Source organism: Anabrus simplex, chromosome 1 (genome assembly GCF_040414725.1).
Source record: "Anabrus simplex isolate iqAnaSimp1 chromosome 1, ASM4041472v1, whole genome shotgun sequence".
NCBI lineage: Eukaryota > Metazoa > Arthropoda > Insecta > Orthoptera > Tettigoniidae > Anabrus > Anabrus simplex.
Genome location: NC_090265.1, coordinates 467,446,085 through 467,469,416, shown reverse-complemented (window position 1 = coordinate 467,469,416; position 23,332 = coordinate 467,446,085). Strand labels below are relative to the sequence as shown.

The 23,332-nt window shown below is 41.3% G+C and overlaps 1 protein-coding gene across 1 annotated transcript in view; it reads left to right on the top strand.

Moving 5' to 3' along the window:
• Positions 1 to 437: 437 nt before the first annotated feature.
• The window catches only part of LOC137500559 (neurexin 1-like), a 599,161-nt gene continuing 576,266 nt past the window's right edge, over positions 438 to 23,332 (top strand). Inside the window, exon 1 of the mRNA XM_068227490.1 lies at positions 438 to 737. Within this exon, the coding sequence (XP_068083591.1) occupies positions 585 to 737 (153 nt within the window). The 5' untranslated portion in view covers positions 438 to 584. The remainder of the gene's footprint in view (positions 738 to 23,332) is intronic.

Sequence of the window (23,332 nt, the reverse complement as noted above, 5' to 3'; positions counted from 1 at the left end):
AGCAAAACAACAAAGGTGCTTCCAAAATATAGTGATCGTTATTGTATTATATTATTATTGAAGTAATATCTGTTATAAATACTAGTGCAAGTTTAAAGTAATCCCGTCCAGGAATAATTATAATAATGGCGATGCTAAAAGTGAAACATTCATGTTTACGTGTGAGTTTAGTAGTAGTATTAATACTGTCATTTACGGAAGGATTTGTTTTGGAAGGTTCACAAACCTCTTATGCACAATTTAGGAAGTGGAATGCTGGATTAAATGGGTCATTAGAATTAGAATTTAAAACGGAGCAACCCAATGGCTTGTTGCTGTACACTGACGATGGAGGAACGTACGATTTCTTTGAAATTAAACTAGTTGAAGGTGCATTGAGGTTAAGGTATAACTTAGGAGGCGGAGCACAAATTTTGACAGTAGGTCGGGACTTGAATGATGGACACTGGCATAAAGTGCAGGTCCAGAGGGACGTGGAACGAACCTCATTGACAGTTGATGGGGTAACACAAGTACGTTCCTCAAGAGGTAAAGAGTTTCACTTCGGACAACTGGCATCGAACTCTGATGTCTACGTTGGCGGAATGCCCTCGTGGTACAACACCAAATTAACTCTACTGGCTCTTCCTAGTGTCATTTTTGAACCTCGTTTCGGAGGAGCGATTCGTAATCTTGTGTACGCAGATGATGAAGTTCTGCTTCCTAGAAGACAAGAGATGAAGATGAAAGATTATAAGGTGAGTTAATGAATTGCTGTTCTATTCGAATTGGTAGTTAATAAGTTTCAATATTTGATGTGATACAAAGGATAAAACTTCTGTCGCCTCATAAACATCCTCAATGTGTGTGATAGTAATATTCATTTTGCTTGAAAACAGATTTACCGCTGAATGTTCCAGAACTGTTCTGAGAAATAATGGACCTTGCATTTTATATTTGATACTACAGATCGTCAATTGCATTATATTTTATTGTTGCTAATTAATTTTGTGTAATTATCCATAGGTCAGTGTATTGGGATAAGGCTAGGAAGAAATGAAAGATCAGTGTAGTAGCATGCGTCAAGTAATTATCCTGACCTAGGATTATGAAATGCACTGAAATGAATCGCCGGAGACGGTGAGCTAGATCGCCCCCGAACGTCATCCAGGGCCGGAATCGAAACACTGACCTTGAACTTCTCAGCTCGTTTATGGAAACATACTTAGTTCTGAAGGCGAACTCTTCTTTTTTCGTTTTATTTACAAGGTAGGAAGCTCAGTTAGTCCGGAAATTCACAGGTCATTGTAACCAGTAGCAATAACTGCTATTATTGAGTTATATATGGTACTTTTTTAAATGTTGGCTTTCGGCCTTGTTCGACCATTCAGCCAGCCTCCGTTTAAATTTTCTTCTAATTTACGAGTCATTTTTGTGCTATTTACCACAATATACAATTTTCTACTAATTCGAAATGAACATGATGAAATTAATTTTGTCATTTGAGAGTAACACAATTCTAACGTTACAGACGACACATAAATCAACCAATTAAGGTTAAAATCCCCGACGCGGCCGGAAAACGAACCCGGGGCCCCTTGAACCAAAGGTCAGCATGCTAACCATTTAGGATGAAGCGGAGCATTTATAGCCGTTTTGTTTGTAATGTATATCTGTGCCGCTAATTATGTTCATAGTACCTCAAGTGCTATAGATTTTAAGAGACACCTAGGTATCGGAATTTTGTCGCGGAGATGTTCGCTAACGTATCAGAAGCCAGTGACATGAATGTTTCATATTTAAATACTCTTAAATACAATTATTTAAATTCTTTCTTTTGTTGTACTATGCACATTTGTGCGCACTTCCAATAATAAAAATACTCTAAAATGATAGCAGTCTCATCTGTGATCAAGCCTGCTATACTAGGAACAGGATGGACGGGTAATAGCCGTCTGAATCACTCTGAGGTCGTTCATGTTAGTCATTACCCCATGGATGCGTATGCGTGTGTGTATGTGCGGCTTCCCATCACACTAACTACTTTTATGGTTTCCGGAGACGCTGAGATGCAGGAAATTTACCGTACGCGCACCTTTTAGCGATACATGGACACCGTAGTGCTGAATAGGTCGACCTCGGGTATCTTCGAGATTCGTATTGGCAACCTTTGAAACACAAACTATGAATCGCTTATGCATTGCTGTTTGACATCTGGCGTACACTTTACGTACTAGTACTGTTGTTGTTTACACAGCAAAGCCAAACTATAGAATTCATGCTGGGAACAAGATTCGCATCGAGAAAAGTTATATAATGTTATATAAAGTGTGTATGACACAGTTGTTGGCTTAAGATAATAAGGTAAGGTAAGGTTGTATTCTGCCCGAAGGCAGGTCCGGACCTCCACAGAGGTGTCCTGAGCCGGAGTTTACGTGCTCTAGAGTGGCCAGATCCTTTCCGCTCCTCCATTCCCTTACCCCCCACCAACAGCGCGTGGTAACCCATCCAAATTTTGACCACGCCTAATGTTGCTTAACTTCGGAGATCTCACGGGATCCGGTGTTTCAACACGGCTACGGCCGTTGGCTAAGATAATAAAGGTTTAGAAAATTCATATCGATCGATCATATTATCGATTCAATTCAGATTTAATTTTCATTCTGTTGGCAGTATTACCGGAACCGTGAGAGCTCCCTCCTTACTCCACCCCACCCCCCTCGCTCAAAGAAATATCGCTAAAAGGTGCGTGGACTATACGTGCCACTAAATCTATCGACAAAGGATTGGCTTATTTGAGCCCTTTCAAACACTACTCGGGCCGGTATCGAGCTCCCCAACTTGAGTTGATAACGCCAGTACTTAAACAGTCTGAAGCACTCATCCCGACTATCTCTCTCTCGCTCTCTCTCTCTCTCTCTCTCTCTCTCTCTCTCTCTCTCTCTCTCTCTCTCTGTGTATGTGTGACACCAGAATATTGTCTTTTACGTATTGGTAAAACCACTATCTCTTAGGAAAAACATTGTGTTAGAAGTCTCAACACCAATAGTACTATCCTATCCCTTATTTGGGTGAATGAGTAAAAATCCATAAAGACAACGAACACAGCGCTGGAATTCTCGACTGGAAAGTCTCGAGGTTGCGGCGGACCGATTGAAGCGCTCGGCGTCTTTGATAGGACAGGATAGTTGACGTGTGATCACTGAAAATAGATTTCAATTTTCAAGTCACACTTTTGAATGTAGATTTTATTTAAGTGTATTAATTATATTGAAAATCTTCTCTCTTGTTCATCATTCTTCGAAATTTCTGACTTTTAATGTTGTTATCGTTTGGTTTATCAATTGTGAGACTGGTTTGATGCAAGTTGCCATGCAACCCAATCATGTACAGTACTAATCTTTTCATTTCCACGGATCTACTGTATGCTACATCTACTCTAATCTGCTTTCCATAACCATGACTTCGCCTCCTTCTACCAATCTCATTCTCTGTTATGCTGTTCTTCTTACCGAGCGAACTGGATACGTGGTTCGATGGTGTGTATTTGTTAGTTTGTTTTCGGGTTAAAGTGGGTTCGAACCCCAATGTAGGCAGTCCTGAAAGTGGTTTTCCGTGGTTTCTCATTTTCACACCTAATTAAGTCCATGGTCGCTCCCTCCAAAGTCCTAGCTCTGTCCTATCCCTTCGTCCCAGGTCTGAATTGGTAGGATGTTAAACCAATAGCAGAAAAAATCATCATCATCATCAACATTTTTATATTTCCCAATTAAATGGGGTGGGCACCAATGTGTATTATGCCATAATGCCCTTCGTTACGCTAATCCTAGGTGGAGGATGTATTCCCTATTGCATGTTTCTGTTGTGGGTGGTTGTGTGGTGTGCTGTATAACTTGTAGAAATGCTTATTCGTCTATTATGTTACACCTAAATAACTTCTAGTTCATTGAAGATATCGCTATTCTCTTTTCATATTCTAGAACTGTACCTACCGAGGGACTCGTAAAAAGTTGTGCTTCATTTTTGTTAATAGTAACGGAGATACAGATATAAATTTTAGCGAAAAAGTCCAGACTGTTACAAAATCAGACGTGCAATTAATTCGTTCGACAGACGATTATTTTTGAAATATCAATAATAGTCTACTTAAGATTTTAGTGGCCGAGAGCGGGCGCTGATCTTGGAGCATCATACCGTTCGCTGGTTCAAAGTGTTGTTCGACAAGCATGCAGCTTCCTTCTGATGATCGTAACCACACTACTAGTATGTACCAATATACACAACAAACGTCCGCCTCTGTGATGTAGTGGTTAGTGTGATTAGCTGCCACCCCCAGAGGCAGGGGTTCGATTCCAGGCTCTGCCACGAAATTTGAAAAGTGGTACGAGGGCTGGAACGGGGTCCACTCAGCCTCGGGAGGTCAACTGAGTAAAGGTGGGTTTGATTCCCACCTCAGCCATCCTGGAAGTGGTTTTCCGTAGTTTCCCCACATCTCCTCCCGGCAAATGCTGGGATGGTACCTAACTTAAGGCTACGACTGCTTCCTTCCTATTCCTTGTATATTCCTTCCAATCTCCCCATCTACTTTCAAGGCCCCTGTTAAGCATAACAGGTGAGGCCGCCGGGGCAAAGTACTGGTCATTCTCACCAGTTGTATCCCCGACCTAGAATCTGAAGCTCCAGGACACTGCCCTTGAGGTGGTAGAGGTGGTATCCCTCGCTGAGTCCGAGGGAAAAACCGACCCTGGAGGGTAAACAGATAAAGAAGAAGAAGAAGAAACACGACAAACATGTCCCGTAGTTAAAATATGATGTATCCCTTGGGTCTGTAAAATTTGTAATAATGTTATTTGCTTTACGTTCCACTAACTACTTTTACGGTTTTCGGAAACGCCAAGGTGCCAGAATTTCGTCGCGCAGCGTTCTTTTACGTGTCGGTAATTATACGGACACGAAGCTGACGTATTTAAGCACCTTCAAATACCACCGGAATGAGCCAGGATCGAACCTGCCAAGTTGGGGTCGGAAGGCCAGCACCTCAACCAACTGAGCCACTCAGCCCGGCCGCAAAATTGCTATGCCGGAACAACAAAAGGCAGGAAAGAGAGGCTTCGGTTTATAAAAGGAATAAAATAATAGAGGCAATATTGTTTTTAGTTCCGTTCGTTTTGTAACCAACTCTATTCGTTTATTTCTTTTTAAACGGTAAACCTCGCTATCTTATCTCCAGTTGTCTGTCATACATGTGTTGCAAACACTAGGGGTACATCACCCTGCAATGCCGTAGGCAGGCATTTCGATTCGATGCGATCTAGGCTTCCAGCATGCCAAAGTTGATGTTCCTTTCAATCTATTTGAAGGCAGGCAAACGGATCACTTTTGGGCGATCTATGACTGTAGTTTAATTGATTTCATCGGCTGAACGCCAAATATGTCGCCAGAGATGCTTCACCGACATCGCACATGCAGTGAGAAGGGAATAATTTTCGCCCTACCGGGCGAGTTGGCCGTGCGCGTAGAGACGCGTGGCTGTGAGCTTGCATCCGGGAGATAGTAGGTTCGAATCCCACTATCGGCAACCCTGAAAATGGTTTTCCGTGGTTTCCCATTTTCACACCAGGCAAATGCTGGGGCTGTACCTTAATTAAGGCCGCGGCCGCTTCCTTCCAACTCCTAGGCCTTTCCTATCCCATCGTCGCCATAAGACCGATCTGTGTCGGTGCGACGTAAAGCCCATAGCAAAAAAAAAAAAAAAAAATTCTCCCTTCAGAAATTAAACTACTTCCCTCGAGTCTGATCCCGCGATTTTAAGATTTGGAAACTGGAGTTCGACCACTGATCTTGGTTGGGTGGTTATAATTCGAAACTCTGAAAACAGTAAAAGTAGTTAGGTGGGACGCAATGCCAATAACATTGTTATAATTCGAGAATGACGGTATTAATGAGGATACCTTCATCCTTGACCTTGATGTTTCTGACAGTGTATAGTTGTATCTTGACAGGAAAGAAGTTTGAAAATAAGTTCTATAAATTAAGCATAACAGTTGGAATGAGGAAAGGGTTTAACTTACGCCCTTCATACCTCCAGCAATATATGGTAGTATTTCCGTTGTCCTTAAACGAACTAAAATATATGCAGTATATATTCAAATATGACAGTGTTAATGAAATGAAATGGTGTATGGCTTTTAGCGCCGGGAGTGTCCGAAGATATGTTCGGCCCTCGAGGTGCAGGTCTTTAGATTCGACGCACCGTAGGTGACCTGCGCATCGTGATGAGGATGATATGATGATGAAGACGACACCTACACCCAGCCCCCGTGCCAGTGGAATTAATAAATGATGGTTAAAATTCCCGGCCATGACGGGAATCGAGCCCGGGACCGCTGTGACCAAATGCCAGCACGCTAACCATTTAGTTATAGAGCCAGACACTGTGTTAATGAAGGCATGGATTAACTTTTGTCCAGGATGTATCGAGCTGTATATAGGTCTATCTCACCTATTCTTTAATTGAAGTGTGTTTCTTCCGAACATCGCCATTTAAAATTCCGGTCACACTGTAGACGGAGCTACGTCACAGGGAACACTGTTGAGAGTACCTATTGTCAACAGTGAATCTCCAGATGTGTTCGCCTCTGTGGTGTAGTGGTTAGTGTGATTAGCTGCCACCCCCGCAGATCCGGGTTCGATTCCCGGCTCTGGCACGAAGTTTGAAAAGTGGTACGAGGGCTGGAACGGGGTCCATTCAGCCTCGGGAGGTCAAGTGGGTAGAGATGGGTTCGATTCCCACATCAGCCATCCTGGAAGTGGTTTTCCGTTGTTTACCACTTTTCCTCCAGGCAAATGCTGGGATGGTACCTAATTTAAGGCCATGGCCGCTTCCTTCCCTCTTCCTTGTCTATCTCTTCCAATCTTCCCATCCCCCCGCAAGGCCCCTGTTTAGCATAGCTGGTGAGGCCGCTTGGGTGAGGTACTGTTCATCCTCCCCAGTTGTATCCCCGATCCAGAGTCTGAAGCTCCAGGACACTGCCCTTGAGGTGGTAGAGGTTGGATCCCTCGTTGAGTCCGAGGGAAAAACCGAACCTGGAGGGTAAACAGATAAATAAGAAGAAGAATCACCGAGCTCGATAGCTGCAGTCGCTTAAGTGCGGCCAGTATCCAGTAATCGGGAGATAGTTGGTTCGAGCCCCACTGTCGGCAGCCCTGAAGATGATTTTCCGTGGTTTCCCATGTTCACACCAGGCGAATGCCGGGGCTGTACCTTAAGTAAGGCCACGGCCGCTTCCTTCCAATTCCTAGGCCTTTCCTATCCCATCGTCGCCATAAGACCTACCTGTGTCGGTGCGACGTAAAGCAAATAGCGAGAAGAAGAATCTCCAGATGTAACGAAGTTAGTTAGCGCGTTGAAGATAAATAAATAAATAAATAAATAAAATAAAAGGGAGGCATGACATATTTTCTTTGATTTTTTTTATTTAGGCAAACTCTGGAACTAATAGATTCTGATTCAGTTTCCTTATGGACTGAGAATCACATCCAGCATTACATTAATTACGTCCTGGTTTTGTAAAAGTTTAAATATCTGCAGGCTAGGTTTGTGTAGAAGACGTAGAGTACGTCCCGAGGGCGTCGGGTGTGTGTTCGATAAATGAATGCCCTGAGTTAACGTTTAGATACTTCTCTTTCTAAATAGGCTCTCCACATGCGAATGATTTCTAATCGCTACTGACTCGATTACGTCATCAGGGTGTTTTTGGACTTACCTCGACAGACTAGACAGGAATAGTAAGATGTACTGCGGCTCGTGGCGCTCAGCATTCTTATATCGGAGGCACATAGGCTCTGTTGCTCGCAACCTCTGACATCTTTGCCTTCTCTTTGATTAATTATTTCTAATTATTTTCACTTATGGTATGCTTGGACCTTCTTTAAATTAAGATATTGAGACATCAGAAAATATCACAAAATTCTCAAAATATTTCGCAAACTTAAAATGCACCGAGTCAAATTATCTCAAAACTAATTTTATATTTGTCGATAGTTTAGGTACACGAAACAAACGACACCTTATGGTACCTGCTATCAAGTCGCAGTCCCGAATTATACTAACTTTAACGCTATCACCGAATTCCGATTTACCACAAACTGATGCGCCAGATGACCTCGAAAGCTCTTTGGATGGACTCTTTGGATATTCCTCTCCTGTAGACAGTTATTACATTTCCCTCCTAGCTTTTATAGTTTTTATGTTATTGAAGGCAGTCTGGTATACATGTTTTCGGGACACATGGATCTTCACCGGGGTACCCAGTGCTGGAACGATACGATAGACGTATTTTACGTCAAAAAATCACTCCATATTCCATATATAAAACTTCGTCGGACCAGTCATGAAACATACAACCAAGAGTAAATATGAGTATGCAGGCACGCGTGGACGCTATTTATACTCACGTGTGACAAGGAAAACGTAGAAAGACATACTTTCCCTTGCTCAGCGGTAGGCTTTTAGCTAATTTCCTATCGGCGTTTTTATACCCTTCCGCTTATGGATTATAGAATCAATCAATCAATCAATCAATCAATCAATCAATCAATCAATCAATCAATCAATCAATCAATCAATCAATCAATCAATCAATCAATCAATCAATCAATCAATCAATCAATCAATCAATCAATCAATCAATCAATCAATCAATCACCACTGATCTACATCTAGGTCTGTTGCCACTTGACAGAATCCCCATCGGTTGTTTATCTAGTCTTTTCTTAAATGATATAAAAGAGGTTGGAAATTTAATCAAGCATCACACTTCGTGTATTATCATTTATCTTAATCTGTTTACCCTCCAGGGTTGTCTTTTCCCTCGGACTCAGCGGGGGATCCCACCTCTACCGCCTCAAGGGCAGTGTCCTGAAGCGTCGGACATTGGATCGAGGGATACAACTGTGGAGAATGACCAGTACCTCGCCCAGGCGGCCTCACCTGCTATGTTGAACAGGGGCCTTGTAGGGGAATGGGAAGATTGGAAGGGATAGACAAGGAAGAAGGAAGGAAGCGGCCGTGGCCTTAAGTTAGATACCATCCCGGCATTTGCCTGGAGGACAAGTGGGAAACCACGGAAAACCACTTCGAGGATGGATGAGGTTGGAATCGAACCCGCCTCTACTCAGTTGACTTCCCGAGGCTGAGTTGACCCGGTTCCAGCCCTCGTACCACTTTTCAAATTTCGTGGCAGAGCCAGGAATCGAACCCGGGCCTCCGGGGGTGGCACCTAATCACACCAACCCCTACACCACAGAGGCGGACCGTATATTATTCCAAACCGTAATCCCCCTTCCAGTAAACGAGTATTTGCCCCAATTAGTCCTCTTCAATTCCAATTTGATCTTCATCTTATCTTTATCTTTCCTAATATTAAAAACTCCACTGAAGCTTATTCGTCTACTAACGTCATTCAAAGCCAACTCTCCACGAACAGCTCGGAACATTCCGCTTATTCAAGCTATTCGTCTCGTTATTACCAAATCTTCCCAGCCCCAAGTTTGCAATATTTTCGTAACACTGCTCTTTTGTCGGAAATCACCCAGAACAAATCATGCTGCTTTCCTGTGGATCTTTTCCAGTTCTCGAATACAGTACTATAATATATTCGTGTCTTACCAATGGATTACACGCCCTCTCCTTTACATCCTTACTACAACCCCCTAAATACTCTCATCAGCATATGAAGTGATCTGTAACCTTAATTTCCAATCCCACTTATCGGATTACCCCAATGCAGATCATTCCTCATATTAACTCCTAGGCACTTACAGTGGTTCACATGAGTTACTGTCACCTCACAAGTTGGCCGTGTAGTTAGAGGCGCGCAGCTGTGAACTTACATTCGGGAGATTAGGGGTTCGAACCCTGCCGTCGGCAGCCCCGAAGATGGTTTCCCATTTTCACACCAGCAAATTCTGAGGCTGTTCCTTAATTAAGGCCACGGTCGCTTCCTTCCCACGCCTACGATGCGACGTAAAGCAAATTGGAACAAAAAAAGTTACTCTCACCCCATTAACACAGTGACAGTAATTAAAACTGAGAGTACTTCTTTTCTTCATGAATTTTTAACATTTTTGTTTTTTGTTTTAGAATTTGCTTTACGATCTCTCCACTATAACCACATTCTGAGATGATACACAGTGACAGCTATCATGCGTTATTCAACTAGAAACGAAGCCTGCAAAAATATCACGACATTGTGTTGAGATTTTGTAATCTCCACCACGTGATTCACACATTAAGTGAAAATCTTTCTACTCCGAATTTGACGAATTACGAATAGCCCATCAGTAGGGCCACAGCTATCGCGATGCTTATCGAGTTGGCCATCGTACGGCTGTAGCTTATATCATCCCTGTGGACATGAACGTAGGGAAATCCGTCTGCTGTCTGGAAGTGTGGGCTCGGGAATATTGCAACCTGAATATAGTCGGTCTTGTATCTTCTTCCGCACGTCTTGGTTTCTCTTGTAAAGTCAAGAACACCTGCTGTCGGTAAGTTTGATACCATTTCTGGGAATCCTAGTTCTAAAGTGGTTAGAAGTAGGCCTAGGCCTAAAATCCTTTAAGGTACGAACCTCACTGTCGGCAGCCCTGATGATGGTTATCCGTGGTTTCCCATTTTCACACCAGGAAAATGCTGGGGCTGTACCTTAATTAGGGCCACGGCCGCTTCCTTCCCATTCCCAGGCCTTTCCTCTCCCATCGTCGCCATAAGACCTATCTGTGTCGGCTCGACGTTAAGCAAATAGCAGAAAAGATCCTTTAAAAGTTCAGATTAACTGTTGAATGTTCTCCGAAATGATCACCATTTACTCAAATATTTTAGCAAAAGGTTCCTTTGCCGGGCTGAGTGGCTCAGACGGTTAAGGCGCTGGCCTTCTAACCCCAACTTGGCAGGTTCGATCCTGGCTCAATCCGGTGGTATTTGAAGGTGCTCAAATACGACAGCCCCGTGTCGGTAGATTTACTGGCACGTTAAAGAACTCCTGCGGGACTAAATTCCGGCACCTCGGCGTCTCCGAAGACCTTGAAAAGTAGTTAGTGGGACGTAAAGCAAATAACTCAAATATATCTATAACAATACGGAAGAGGAGACTGCTATTCTTTGGACATATTTACAGAATGGACCACAATAGACTAACCAAAAATATCTTCACGTATCTTTGGTTCCTTTGAATGTTCTGCCAAAGCGAAACGCTCAGATATATAGCCTTGTTGCTTCGGGATGTTATATGAGCAATGTGGTTGACAGCTCGATCAGTTTGGTATAGCCGACCTGAGTGGCTCAGACGGTAGAGACCGGGCTTTCTAAGCCCAAGTAGGCGGGTTCGATCCCATCTTAGTCCGATGGTATTTAAAAGTGCGCAAATAAGTCAGCTTACTATCAGTATGTTTACCAGAAAGTAAAATAACTGCTATGGACGAAATTCCGACGTCTCCGAAAACCACAAAATAGTTAGTGGAACGTAAAACCAACATTATTATTATTATTATTATTATTATTATTATTATTATTATTATTATTATTATTATTATTGATAGATGGACAGTGTGAACCTCCGATTTATATTCGCGAGTTCAAACCCGACAGAGGTGGTCGAATTTTTGAAGCGAGGAAAGAAGTCCTTTTGGCAGTCGATGTTGTACGATGTCGGCTTGTAAATGACCTCTGGCAACACATTCAGTGTTTAGACAACAAAGTTCATACCGGGCGAGTTGGCCGCGCGCTTAGGACCGCGCTGCTGTGAGCTTGCATCCGGGATATAGTGGGTTCAAACCCTACTGCCGGCAGCCCTGAAGATGGTTTTCTGTGGTTTTCCATTTTCGTACCAGGCAAGTGCTGGAGCTGTACCTTAATTAAGGCTACGGCCACTTCCTTCCCACTCCTAGGCCTTTTCTATCCCATCGTCGCCATGAGACCAATCTGTGTCGGTATGACGTAAAGTAAAATTGTAATAAAATAATAAAAAAGCAAAGCTCGATAAAATTCAACAGTAGGTTGACAAGTTCTAACGTCTCTGACATCTGGTAGAGTAAAATAGAGTAAAATACTTATCACAGGGAGTCTTTTATTTCCACTTTCTTCGTGTTCCTTTGCTTTCTTTTCCCGATAACTTCAAAGGGTGAACTTTTCTTTTCTGATTAATATTAGGAGGGGATGATCAGGCCTACCTAGTTATACTTTCCGTTAAAACTAAAATTCCTACTCGAGCAAAGCATAACGTCGAAACTGAGCCGCCAGTAGAATAAATGGCGTCAATAGAAACAGCCTGAGCTCACTAACTGAAGCCATAGAAATATTATATTATTATTATTAATAATAATAATAATAATAATAATAATAATAATAATAATAATAATAATAATAATAATAATAATAATAATAATAATAATAATATGTATACATTTGCTGGTGAAGAATTGTGTTTACAGTATATGTCTTCTGGTATGGGTTAGACCATAGGTAGGCAATGAAGGATCCCTGCTCCGTTAGCTAACGGCATGGGCGCGGCAAGAGCGGAGAGCAGCGGACGTCTAATAGTTTGTGCTGTAAAGACCAGATGGCGATATGCGGATTCAGTGCTCAAGCAAAGCCAAAGTAATGTATCTGACTGAGTGTATTATATACTATTTACGCAATACAATCGTGCAGTTCGTTTGTTGTTCATTGTTTATGCTATATTCTACACAAGCTTTTATGTTGGTTTGCAGTATTCCTATGAGTACAGGGAGTATTCGAAGGTACATTTACTCAGTATATGTCAAAATAACTAGTTTTGTTTCCTACGCGTAACCTAATGAAATTAATGTAATGAAACGTATTTACTTAGGACAAGGTGTTTGTATACAAAATATCTTGTTTTCTTTCCTCACGGTAATCTAACGCACTGAATAGAACGAGATATTAGGCACAATACCAAGTCTTTTCCGGTTTCACTAAAAGACGGCGCCAGCGAATATAGGCGTACGCAGCGTATGCATTTGACATATATGTCAGTTTGTTTGTCTGACATTTACCTACCAACACACACAAGTTGAGTCCGCCAAACTCTAGCGTCTGTGTTGTAACGTTCAGTGATTATTTCGACGTTTGCGCCTGAAAAAAGAATATATGTGGCACGCACTGCTTTTCATGTTTAATCAAAATAAAGCACAACACAGTAGTGAAACCAGAATGCTTATATGCCAGTGAATGCTTAGAACTCAATTATAATCATGAAAGATTGGAAGTACTAGAAAGAAGAATTATAAGAAAATATTAGGTCCTCTGAAAACTAGAGAATTTTAGAAATTAAGAAGTAATAGCGAAATTTGTCAAAACATAGAAAACATATCTATAACAATACGGAAGAGGAGACTGCTATTCTTTGGACATATTTACAGAATGGACGACAATAGACTAACCAAAAATATCTTCACGTATCTTTGGAAGAAAAAGTCAACAACCACCTGGATTCAAGAGATCAAAAAAGACTCGGAAAGAAACAACACCACGGAAGGAGAAGTAATGGAAAGAGAAATTTTCAGGAAGAAAGTTCCAAAGATGGAAGGATTCCAAGGGAGGGAGGCAAAGAAAACCGGCACAAAGTGGTCTGAAGAAAGAAAAAAGAAACATAGTGAAACAATGAAGGAATATTGGAAGAAAAGGAAGGAACAACAACAAAGGATGAAGAATTTTAATTGGTACGTGGTCACTAGTAGGCCCTAATGCAAGAAGAAAGACAAAAGAAAAAGGCTGTGGAAAGTCATCGTTTGCTGGTAGAAATATATGGTGAATACACTCCATCGATTAGAACATGTGAGACATAGTTTCGATAATTTAAACGTGGTGACTTCAACATGAAAGACAGTGCGCGCTCTGGTGGATCACAATAGTGCGAAGACTCTTGAAGCCCGGCGGAACCGTTAATGAACAACGCTATCGCCAGCAAATGATTCATTTAAATCACGAATTGATCGAAAGACGACCAGAATGGGCCAGAAGATATGGCAAAGTGATTTTGTTACACGACAATGCGCAGTCTCATACAGCAAAACCAGTGAAAGACACCTCGAAATCGCTTGGATGGGATTTCCTTCCGCAAACCGCTGTACTGCCCCGACCTGGCGCCATCTGACTATCACCTCTTCGCATCAATGCAGCACTCGCTCGCAGAGCAGTCCTGCAGCAATTTCAAGGAAGTTGTAATATGGTTCGACGAATGGTTTGCCGCAAAAGGCAAGCAGTTTTTCTGACATGGTATTTATAACTTACTTGAAAGAGGGGCAAAGTGTGTAGAAGCCGATAGCCAATAATTTGATTAAACAAAAAATGTATTTCCCTTAAAAATTACGCGTTATCCTTACCATGAAAACCGTCAAAAATGTATGCATACACCTAGTAAAACTGCTAAAATTTTAAATCTGCTTAGATACGCGCCTCCTTTGTAACTGTGAGCTGTGCAAGCTGCTGCTAGGCGCATACTCTGCTCATGTACATGCCTGCGATGGAGTGCTCCTCGTTGAGCCGAATTGTGCCCGATTTTGGGCTGGATCAAATTCGTTACTTTCATTGACGTGTGGTGGTCTCTTCCTTGGCTTTGACAATATGAAAATGTTATTTGCTTAATGTACCACTAACTACTTTTAAGGTTTTCGGAGTAAATCTACCTCAACCGTCTGAGCCACTCATCACGTCAATATGAAGCTGTCCGAGGTATGAGCTAAGCTATTAATTTCAATCCTTATGCAGTCAGTCCCTATTATAAATGGTATGTAAATGACGCTCATAGGGTCGTTTGGTGCATGCACTTGAACAGTTTTGACAGCCTGAATATGAAATAGCCTTCTAGCTCGGTGAAGAAAGACGATGGTGGAGCTGATGAAGATTCAGCCAGCCTTCAGACTGAGTACTCAACATAAGTACATACATACATACATACATACATACATAAACAGTACATATACTAAATATATAGGTATTATTATTATTATTATTATTATCATCGAAACCGACTTCCAACCTATTAAGTCGTCTTACGTACATCTAGTACGTGTGGAAGAGATGTTAAGTACAGGACAAAAATGGCCAACTAGACACCAGTGGGATCCGAACCCACAACCTCCCGATTTCGCGTCGGTTGCTCTACCAATTGAGCTATGGTGGCCTAGGCCATCTTTGTTCATTTGGAAAGGTTCTAAGCTACAGGTCTGGTACTACTACCATCACACTGCAGAGTGCGTTTTAAGTTGCCCATTGAGGGCCAAGTCAATGGATATTGAATTTTCACGACCGCATTGTAATCGAAACCGACTTCCAACCTATTAGGTCGTGTTACGTACATTTAGTACGTGTGGAAGAGATGTTAAGTACAGAACAAAAATGTTTGGAGGTTGTGGGTTCGGCTCCCACTGGTGTATAGTTGGCCATTTTTGTTCTGTACTTAACATCTCTTCCACACGTACTAAATGTACGTAACACGACCTAATAGGTTGCAAGTTGGTTTCGATTACAATGCGGCCTTGAAAATTCAATATTCATTATTATTATTATTATTATTATTATTATTATTATTAATTTCACTACAAATGACGTTACTTACTGAGAATGGAGTCACAAAGTTTTCCGTAAAACGGCATTGATCGGCTGCGTAGCATACTTGATTAAGTACTCGCCTCCTGTTTTGGGGTCAAATTCCGACAAAGTCGTTTGGTGTTATCAAGCATTTCGATGTAGGAGCACTGTAACAGTAGATTTAGTGGCACGCTAAAAGATCCCTTTTTATGATAATATTTCGGCACTCAATCGTCCCTTCAAATCGATAGCAAATTGAAGGGACACTAATTACTACTGCTACAACTGCTACTGCTACTACTACTCAGATATACCGAGTAAGTTAGCTACACGTTTCCCGCCTTGTAGATGTTCGCTTGCATTCAGGGGAACCACACTCGTCAGCCCTAAGGCATGTTTTCCGTGGTCTTCCATTTTCACAGAGATAAATGCTTGGGTCGTACCTTAAGTAAGGCTATGGTCGCTTCATTCCCATTCCTAGCCCTGTGCTAACCCATCATCGCCATAGGACATGTCCGAGTTGGTGCGACGTAAAACCAATAGAGAAACGTATAATCAGATGCCCTGATCAGAGTCTTCCTAGCCATTAAGGTAGCTTGGTGCATGTAGCGGTTAGCCTTTAGCATCAGACACTCCGAAGGACCATCGAAGGGGATTGTGAAGCGCATTTGGTTATATCTTCACCTCATATGCTCCGATGTGAAATGGTGTATGACCTCCGGAGAAGTCTGGCGCGGGTCTTTCGAGCTGACGTCTATGGATGACCTCGGTGTCTGTGAGGATGGGGCCCTACCTGGGACAATATCGAATCTTGAAAGTCGTTCACATACCCTGTATTTGAACCAGAGTAATTAGTTAGCCACAGAGTCTTCAAACCGAAGTAATATTTTCAGTTAAGAGTTTAGAGCCTTATTTAGCTGGAGATCCGATAAATATCCCACATGAGCCACAAGATCGGTGTAGAAACATTGAAAATAGCAGTTTACGTACTTTAGGATGACGAATTCCTTTCCGTGTCTCCACCAGCCTACGCCTCGCAGCTACCGTTCCAAGTACTAAGGCAAGCATGCAAGCTTGTTTTACGCGACTGTTCATACTGTGGTCATATCCACAGGACCTCCAGTTTTACGTGAATCCGAACTACAGGGACGTGAATTTTCATTTCGAAAATTTCACATGCATTGGCGGTATTCAAACCGCAGCCACCATAGTGAGAAACTGTTGACTATCTCACTCGGCTATCATGCCCGTCCATTTCCAAGTCTGACTGCACGCAAGGTTGCTTAACTTCATAGACTTAAATGCTTCAACATGACTATTCTATTGGCGTGCTTTTAATATTTGCTATTGGTTGGGGTGAATTGTTTAAATGAGTATATCTATATCTCAAATTTACGCATATTGCAAACTTTATTAAAGACGGGAAGGTGCTGGAGGAACCATCATTGGCAGACCACCAGCACATCCAATTTGAAATAGAAGTGAGACTATGTGGGACTGAGATGATAGAGACCCAAAAAGAACTAACTGGGGTAGATACAGAGAAGTTCTAGGGAAGGCTGTACAAAAAATTCCAACTAATGTGAGAGGAGAGAAAGAATTGGAAGAAGTAGTGGAACTATCAGAAGAGCACATTATAGACTCATTCCATGACAACTGTCCTCTCAACGAAAAGAAAAACACAAAAAAAGTAAAGTGGTGAAACAACAAACTAGCCAAAATGAAAAATGAAGTTAGGATGTTGTACAGAATATCATCTAGAAATGGTATGTGGGACGTATATCATAGGAAACTCACTGAGTGTAACCTAGAGATACGGAAAGCAAAAATAAAATATTGAATACTGTTCTGTGAGAAAGTGGAATCACACACTGAAACAGATAGGCTCCAGATGGTTCTGAAAGCAACCCATATAAATCTGGTGCGGACACTGAAGAAACCAGATGGGTCGTTTACTCAGGCGGGGAAGGACACGTTGGAGATGCTAATGGCGTGTCATATTCCTGAAGCCGAGGAGATGACAGAAGAAGAAATGTTTGGAACAGAGACTGGAACTCGAAAGGAAGACTGAAACTGTTCCAACATAATAATAAAACACAACCATATAAAATGGGCAATCGACACGTTTCACCCTATAAAGGCTCCGGGGCCAGATGAGATACTTCCGATACTCCTACAGGAAGGACGGGAGATCCTCACCAATGCCCTGACGGACCCCTTCAGAGCTAGTCTAGCTTTAAGGTACGTGCCGAAATCATGGTCTGGAGCTAAAGCAGTATTCATACCTAAGCCTGGAAGGGCAAACTATGCCCAAGCCAAAGCATACAGACTATTATGTTTAACCCCTTTCATGCAGAAAGCAATGGAGAAAATTCTGGATAAATATATCAGAAGAACGGTGCAACTGAACTCAACGTTACATGAAAATGTTTGCATATAGACCTGGCAGATCCACCGAAGTAGCACTCCACCAGTTGGTTTGTAAACTAGAGGAAAACATAGAATATAAAGAAATTGTTCTGGCGGCATTTCTAGATATTGCCTTCAGCAATACAACCTATGACTCTATGATCGAAACATTGGAAAAGAGCAAGGTGAGTAAAACTTCCTCAAATGGATTAAATCCATGTTAAACGGAAGATAAAAGCAACCCTGTTTGAAAAAACGCTGATGGTTAGGGCCACCCGAGGTTGTGCTCTGGGATGAGTTATTTCGCCTCTGCTGTGGAACCTCGCGGTGAACAAAATCACAGCTATGCTCAACGAACAGGGTTTCTATACACAAGGATACTCAGATGACCTGGTGATTGTGGTACGAGATAAGGTGGTGAGTGTTATCCAGGACCTCATGGAAAGATCACTCAACCTTGTGAAGAACAGGTGTCGGGAAGAACAACTATCAGTCAACCCGAACAAGATAATTCTGGTCTCTTTTACAAGAAGGAGAAAATTAGAGGGAAGGAGATTACTGAAGCTCTTTGGGCAAGATAGATATATGGAAAAACAGGCACTGCACCTAGATGTAGTGATGGATAAAAATCTAACCTGGAATCCACATATAGAAGGGAACATAACCCGGGCCAAGAACTTGCTGTATGCATGTAAAAGAGCCGTTGGGAAGACATGGTGCCTAAGGCCATCAATGGTAATATGGATATACACAATGATAATTAAACCGTTGATGGCCTATGCTGCAATCATCTGGTGGCAGAAAGTAACTCAGAAAAGTCGGCAGTAGATTGGATAGCCTACAGAGAATGGCATGCATAGCCATAACTGAGGTTGTGAGAACTACGCCGACAGAAGCCTTGAATATTTTTTTTTTGCTATTGGCTTTACGTCGCACCGACACAGATAGGTCTTATACGACGATGGGATAAGAATGGCCTCAGAGTGGGTAGGAAGCGGCCGGTGGCTTTAATTAAGGTACAGCCTCTGCATTTATTTGCCTGGTGTGAAAATGGGTAACCACAGAAAACCATCTTCAGGGCTGCTGGCAGTGGGGTTCGAACCACTATCTCCCGAGTACTGGATACTGGCCGCACTTAAACGACTGCAGCTATCGAGCTCGGTCTTGAATATTTTACTAGACCTCCCATCACTATGCAATTTCATAAAATGACAGGCTAGAATGAGATCATATAGATTGGCACAATCAGATTGCTGGAATGCACTAAGACCCAATCTAGGACTGTGTAATCAACAGGAAGTTCTACACATGCCTTCTCATCATATGATACCAAAGTACAACTTTAAAAAACCGTTTAAAACCCAGATAATAGGAAAAGAAGACTGGGATATCACCAAATGGAATACTGGAAAAGAAGATATAGTGTGGTAGACTGATGGCTCAAAGACTGTGGATGGCACAGGAGGAGGGATCAACGGGGAAAGACCTGAGAGATCAATCCAGATGAGCCTAGGCAGACATACTACAGTCTTTCAAGCTGAAATGATAGCTATCACAGCATGTCTTGAAGGCTCTAGAGGCAGTCCGGATATTATCCAGATTTGTCTGGTATTGTCACTTACTTCTCCTGAAGCTCTCAAAGTACAGCATTGTCAAAATAATATGAATACCGGGGCATGCAGATATAGAAGGAAATGAGAAGGCAGACAAACTGTACAGGAAAAGGACAGAAACACATTTTGTAGGCACAGAAACTGTATGCTAGATTTCCTATGGACAAGCCCGACACTGCATAGGAAAATGGGTACAAAAGAAACAAATGGAAAACTGGAAAATTACTTCAGGATGAAGGCTTGCAAAGGAACTGATAAAAGGACCAAACAAGAAACATACTAAAGAACTGTTGAAACTCAGCAGAGAAAAAATAAGATCGGTAGTAGGACTGTTGACGGGACACTGCCATCTGAAAAAACACCCACGGTACATAGAATTGGAGTAATAAGGGACAACATATGTAGGAAATGCAATGAAGGAGAGGAATCAGCTGAACACACAGTTTTCGAATGTAAGGTGCTGGGTAGAATCAGACTCTGAACTCTAGGACTACCAGGTGAAGAGGGAGAAAAAATCCAAAAAGACCCGATAAGAACAACCTGCAGCTTTGTGAAGGGAGCAGGTATATCTAGGTGGGAATGAAGGAAAAACATGGTAGAAAAAGATCTTAGAGGTCGACGCTAATTAGGAACTAATATTTAGAGGCCCCATGAAGAAAAGAAGAATATACCTCAAATTTAAAAGTTTACAGACGTAAAATTTGGTATTTGGAATCTCCTTTAAAAATAAAGAAACATGCGTTTTTTCGTTTCCGGAAAACCTATTAATTAGAGTGAAAAAGGTGAAAAACGGATTGAGTACCTTTTATGAGGATACTTATACCTCAAAAACTGAAGATTTTATAAACATGAAAATTTGGTATTTGGAATCTCGTTTAAAGAACAATACGATTTTTGTTTTTGGAAAATCCAATTAATGGGGTGTGAATAGAAGTGACAAAGGGGGTGAATTTTAAAAAAAACTGTATATACAGTATATCTAAGAAATGTAACATTTTATAGACGTGGACTTGGTATTTTTAATCTTTTAAAAATAAGGAAACATGCATTTTAGTTTTCGTAAAAGCCACTTAAGGTGGGGGTAAAAATGACTGCAAAAGGGGTTGAATTATTTTTATTAGGATACTGATATCTCAAAAACTATAGATGTTACGGATATTAAAATTGGTATTTCGAGTATTCTTTAAAAATTAAAGAAATACGTATTTTTGGTTTCCTGAAAATCTACTAAAGGGGAGTGAAAGAATTGAAAATTTAGTTGAATGTCTGAGGATACTTATATCTAAAAATCTAAATATATTTCAGACGTGGAAATTGGTATTTGTAATCTTTAACAATAAAGGAACATGCATTCTTTTGTTTTCGTAAAATCTACTTATGAGTGTGTGTGTGTAAAAAATCGAGAAATTGTTTGAATTATTTGTATGAGGATACTTATATCTAAAACAAACTAAACACGTTACAGGCGCGAAATTTGGTATTTGGAATCTCCTTTTTTAATAATAAAGAGACGGTTTTGTTCTCGGAAATCGAGTTGGGGGGGGGGGAATAAATAAAGAAGGGGATGAATTCTGTTTATGAGGATACTTATATCTCAAAAACTGGTATTTGAAATTCCATTTAAAAATAAAGAAACACGTATTACTTTGATTTCGGAAAATCCACGTAAGGTGCTGAAAAACGGGTGAATTTTTAAAATGATTACTGGAATATCTACAGTATATGTGAAAAATTTAACATGTTGCAGACAATAAACTTGGTATTTGGAAAGTTTTTTAAAAATACAGGAACATGTACTTTTTTTACTTTTTGGAAAGGGCCCTTAACGGGGATGAAAAGAAGTGAAAAAGGACTGAATTATTTTTATGAGGATACTTATATCTCAAAACTTAAGATGTTACAGATGTGAAAATTGGTATCGGTATTTGGAATCTCCTTTAAAAGTAAAAAAACATATATTTTTTATTTTCGAAAAGTCCACTTAGGAAGGTGTTGAGTTCTATTTGTGGGGATACTTATATCTCAAAAACTGAAGATGTTACAGACGTGAAAATAGGTATTTGGAATCTCCTTTAAAAATAAAGAAACATGTATTTTTGTTTTCGACTTGAGAGAAGATCGTTTCTCATAAGTATAATTCTATGTCGCATGGTCATCCTAGCCCCAAAAGGCAATACCCCAAACGTGGTTTTCAAAGACTTTCTGGAGTAAATGAAGCTCAGTTTTTCGGTGAGATTTTATGCTTTAGGGATTTTTAGATAATATCTTACAGGGGACATTTCCTGCTCATCATCACCGATTTCGCTCAAATTTATAGAACATGCAGGGCTTGGCTAGAAATGAAGGTACCTGAAGTGGGAACTCCAGATGGCCAATCGTATAGAAAATAAATATAAAAATATAAATGTTGACGCGGCTCTCGCACCGTATAAGCCACTTACGTTAATGCGCACGCCGAGCAGTTGTTGGCGTAGCGGTAAGAGCTCGGACAGGTAATTCGATGGTGGTGGGTTGAACTCCCCGTGGGAGACTGTTTTTTCTGTCAACTTTTATATTATTCATGTTCTAATTAAGCAAAGAGGCGAATAATTCAGTTCATGTATTTATACGCAAAAGGCATAGAAAAGGTAAAAAATTTGGATTTCATTGTCAGACTTTTTTCTACCTCCACCAAGAATCTCTTGTTTGTGTAGAGCCGCCAGGAGAAACCTTCACTTGTCAGGTAAAAACGGATCTTACAGCGAAACGACTATTCACGTTTATGGCACATTCCCCAGATAGCCAATAAAGGAGAAAAAAGAATTTATGTTTGAACACGTCGGGAAAGTTCGCAACTCCAAATTTTCTACAATTGTGCGCTCATTAAGAATGACGTCTTATATGCCTTTAACATATAAATAAATAAACAAATTAAAATAAATGAATAATATAAAAATTGAGAAGAATATTCTCCACAAAGGGAGTCGAACCCACGACCATCGCATTACTATCCAAGCTCTTACCGCTACGCCAACTACTGCTCGGCGTGCGCGCTAACGTAAGTGGCTTATACGGTGCGAGAGCCGTGTCAACATTTTTATTTTTATTTTCTATACGCTTGGCCATCTGGATTTTCCACTTTAGGTACTTTCATTTCTAGCCAAGCCTTGCATGTTCTTTAAATTTGAGCGAAATCGGTGGTGACGAGTATGGAATACCCCCTTGTTGGTACAGTATCGAGGAACGATTACTCTTCTCAAATTACTAAATCCACGTGAGCGAAGCCGCGGGAAACTGCTAGTAATCAAATAAAAAACGTGGCACCTTTAACCTACTAAGTAGCTTGTCCTAACAAGATGGATGTTGCCGGTACAAGAGACCGACACAGATTTTCCTCGGAGGATTTTCCGAACGAGTGTGGACATCTCTGAGCTTCTTGTTTGTGTCTTATCTTGGTACGGCCGGGCTGAGCGGCTCAGACGGTTGAGGCGCTGGCCTTCTGACCCTAAGTTGGCAGGTTCGATCCTGGCTCAGTCCGGTGGTATTTGAAGGTGCTCAAATACGTCATCCTCGTCTCGGTAGATTTACTGGCACGTAAAAGAACTCCTGCGGGACAAAATTCCGGCACCTCGGCGTCTCCGAAAACGGTAAAAGAGTAGTTAGTTGGACGTAAAGCAAATAACATTATTTATTATCTTGGTACGGAGCAGCACCATACATGTACGAGGTTTGTTCGGAAAAT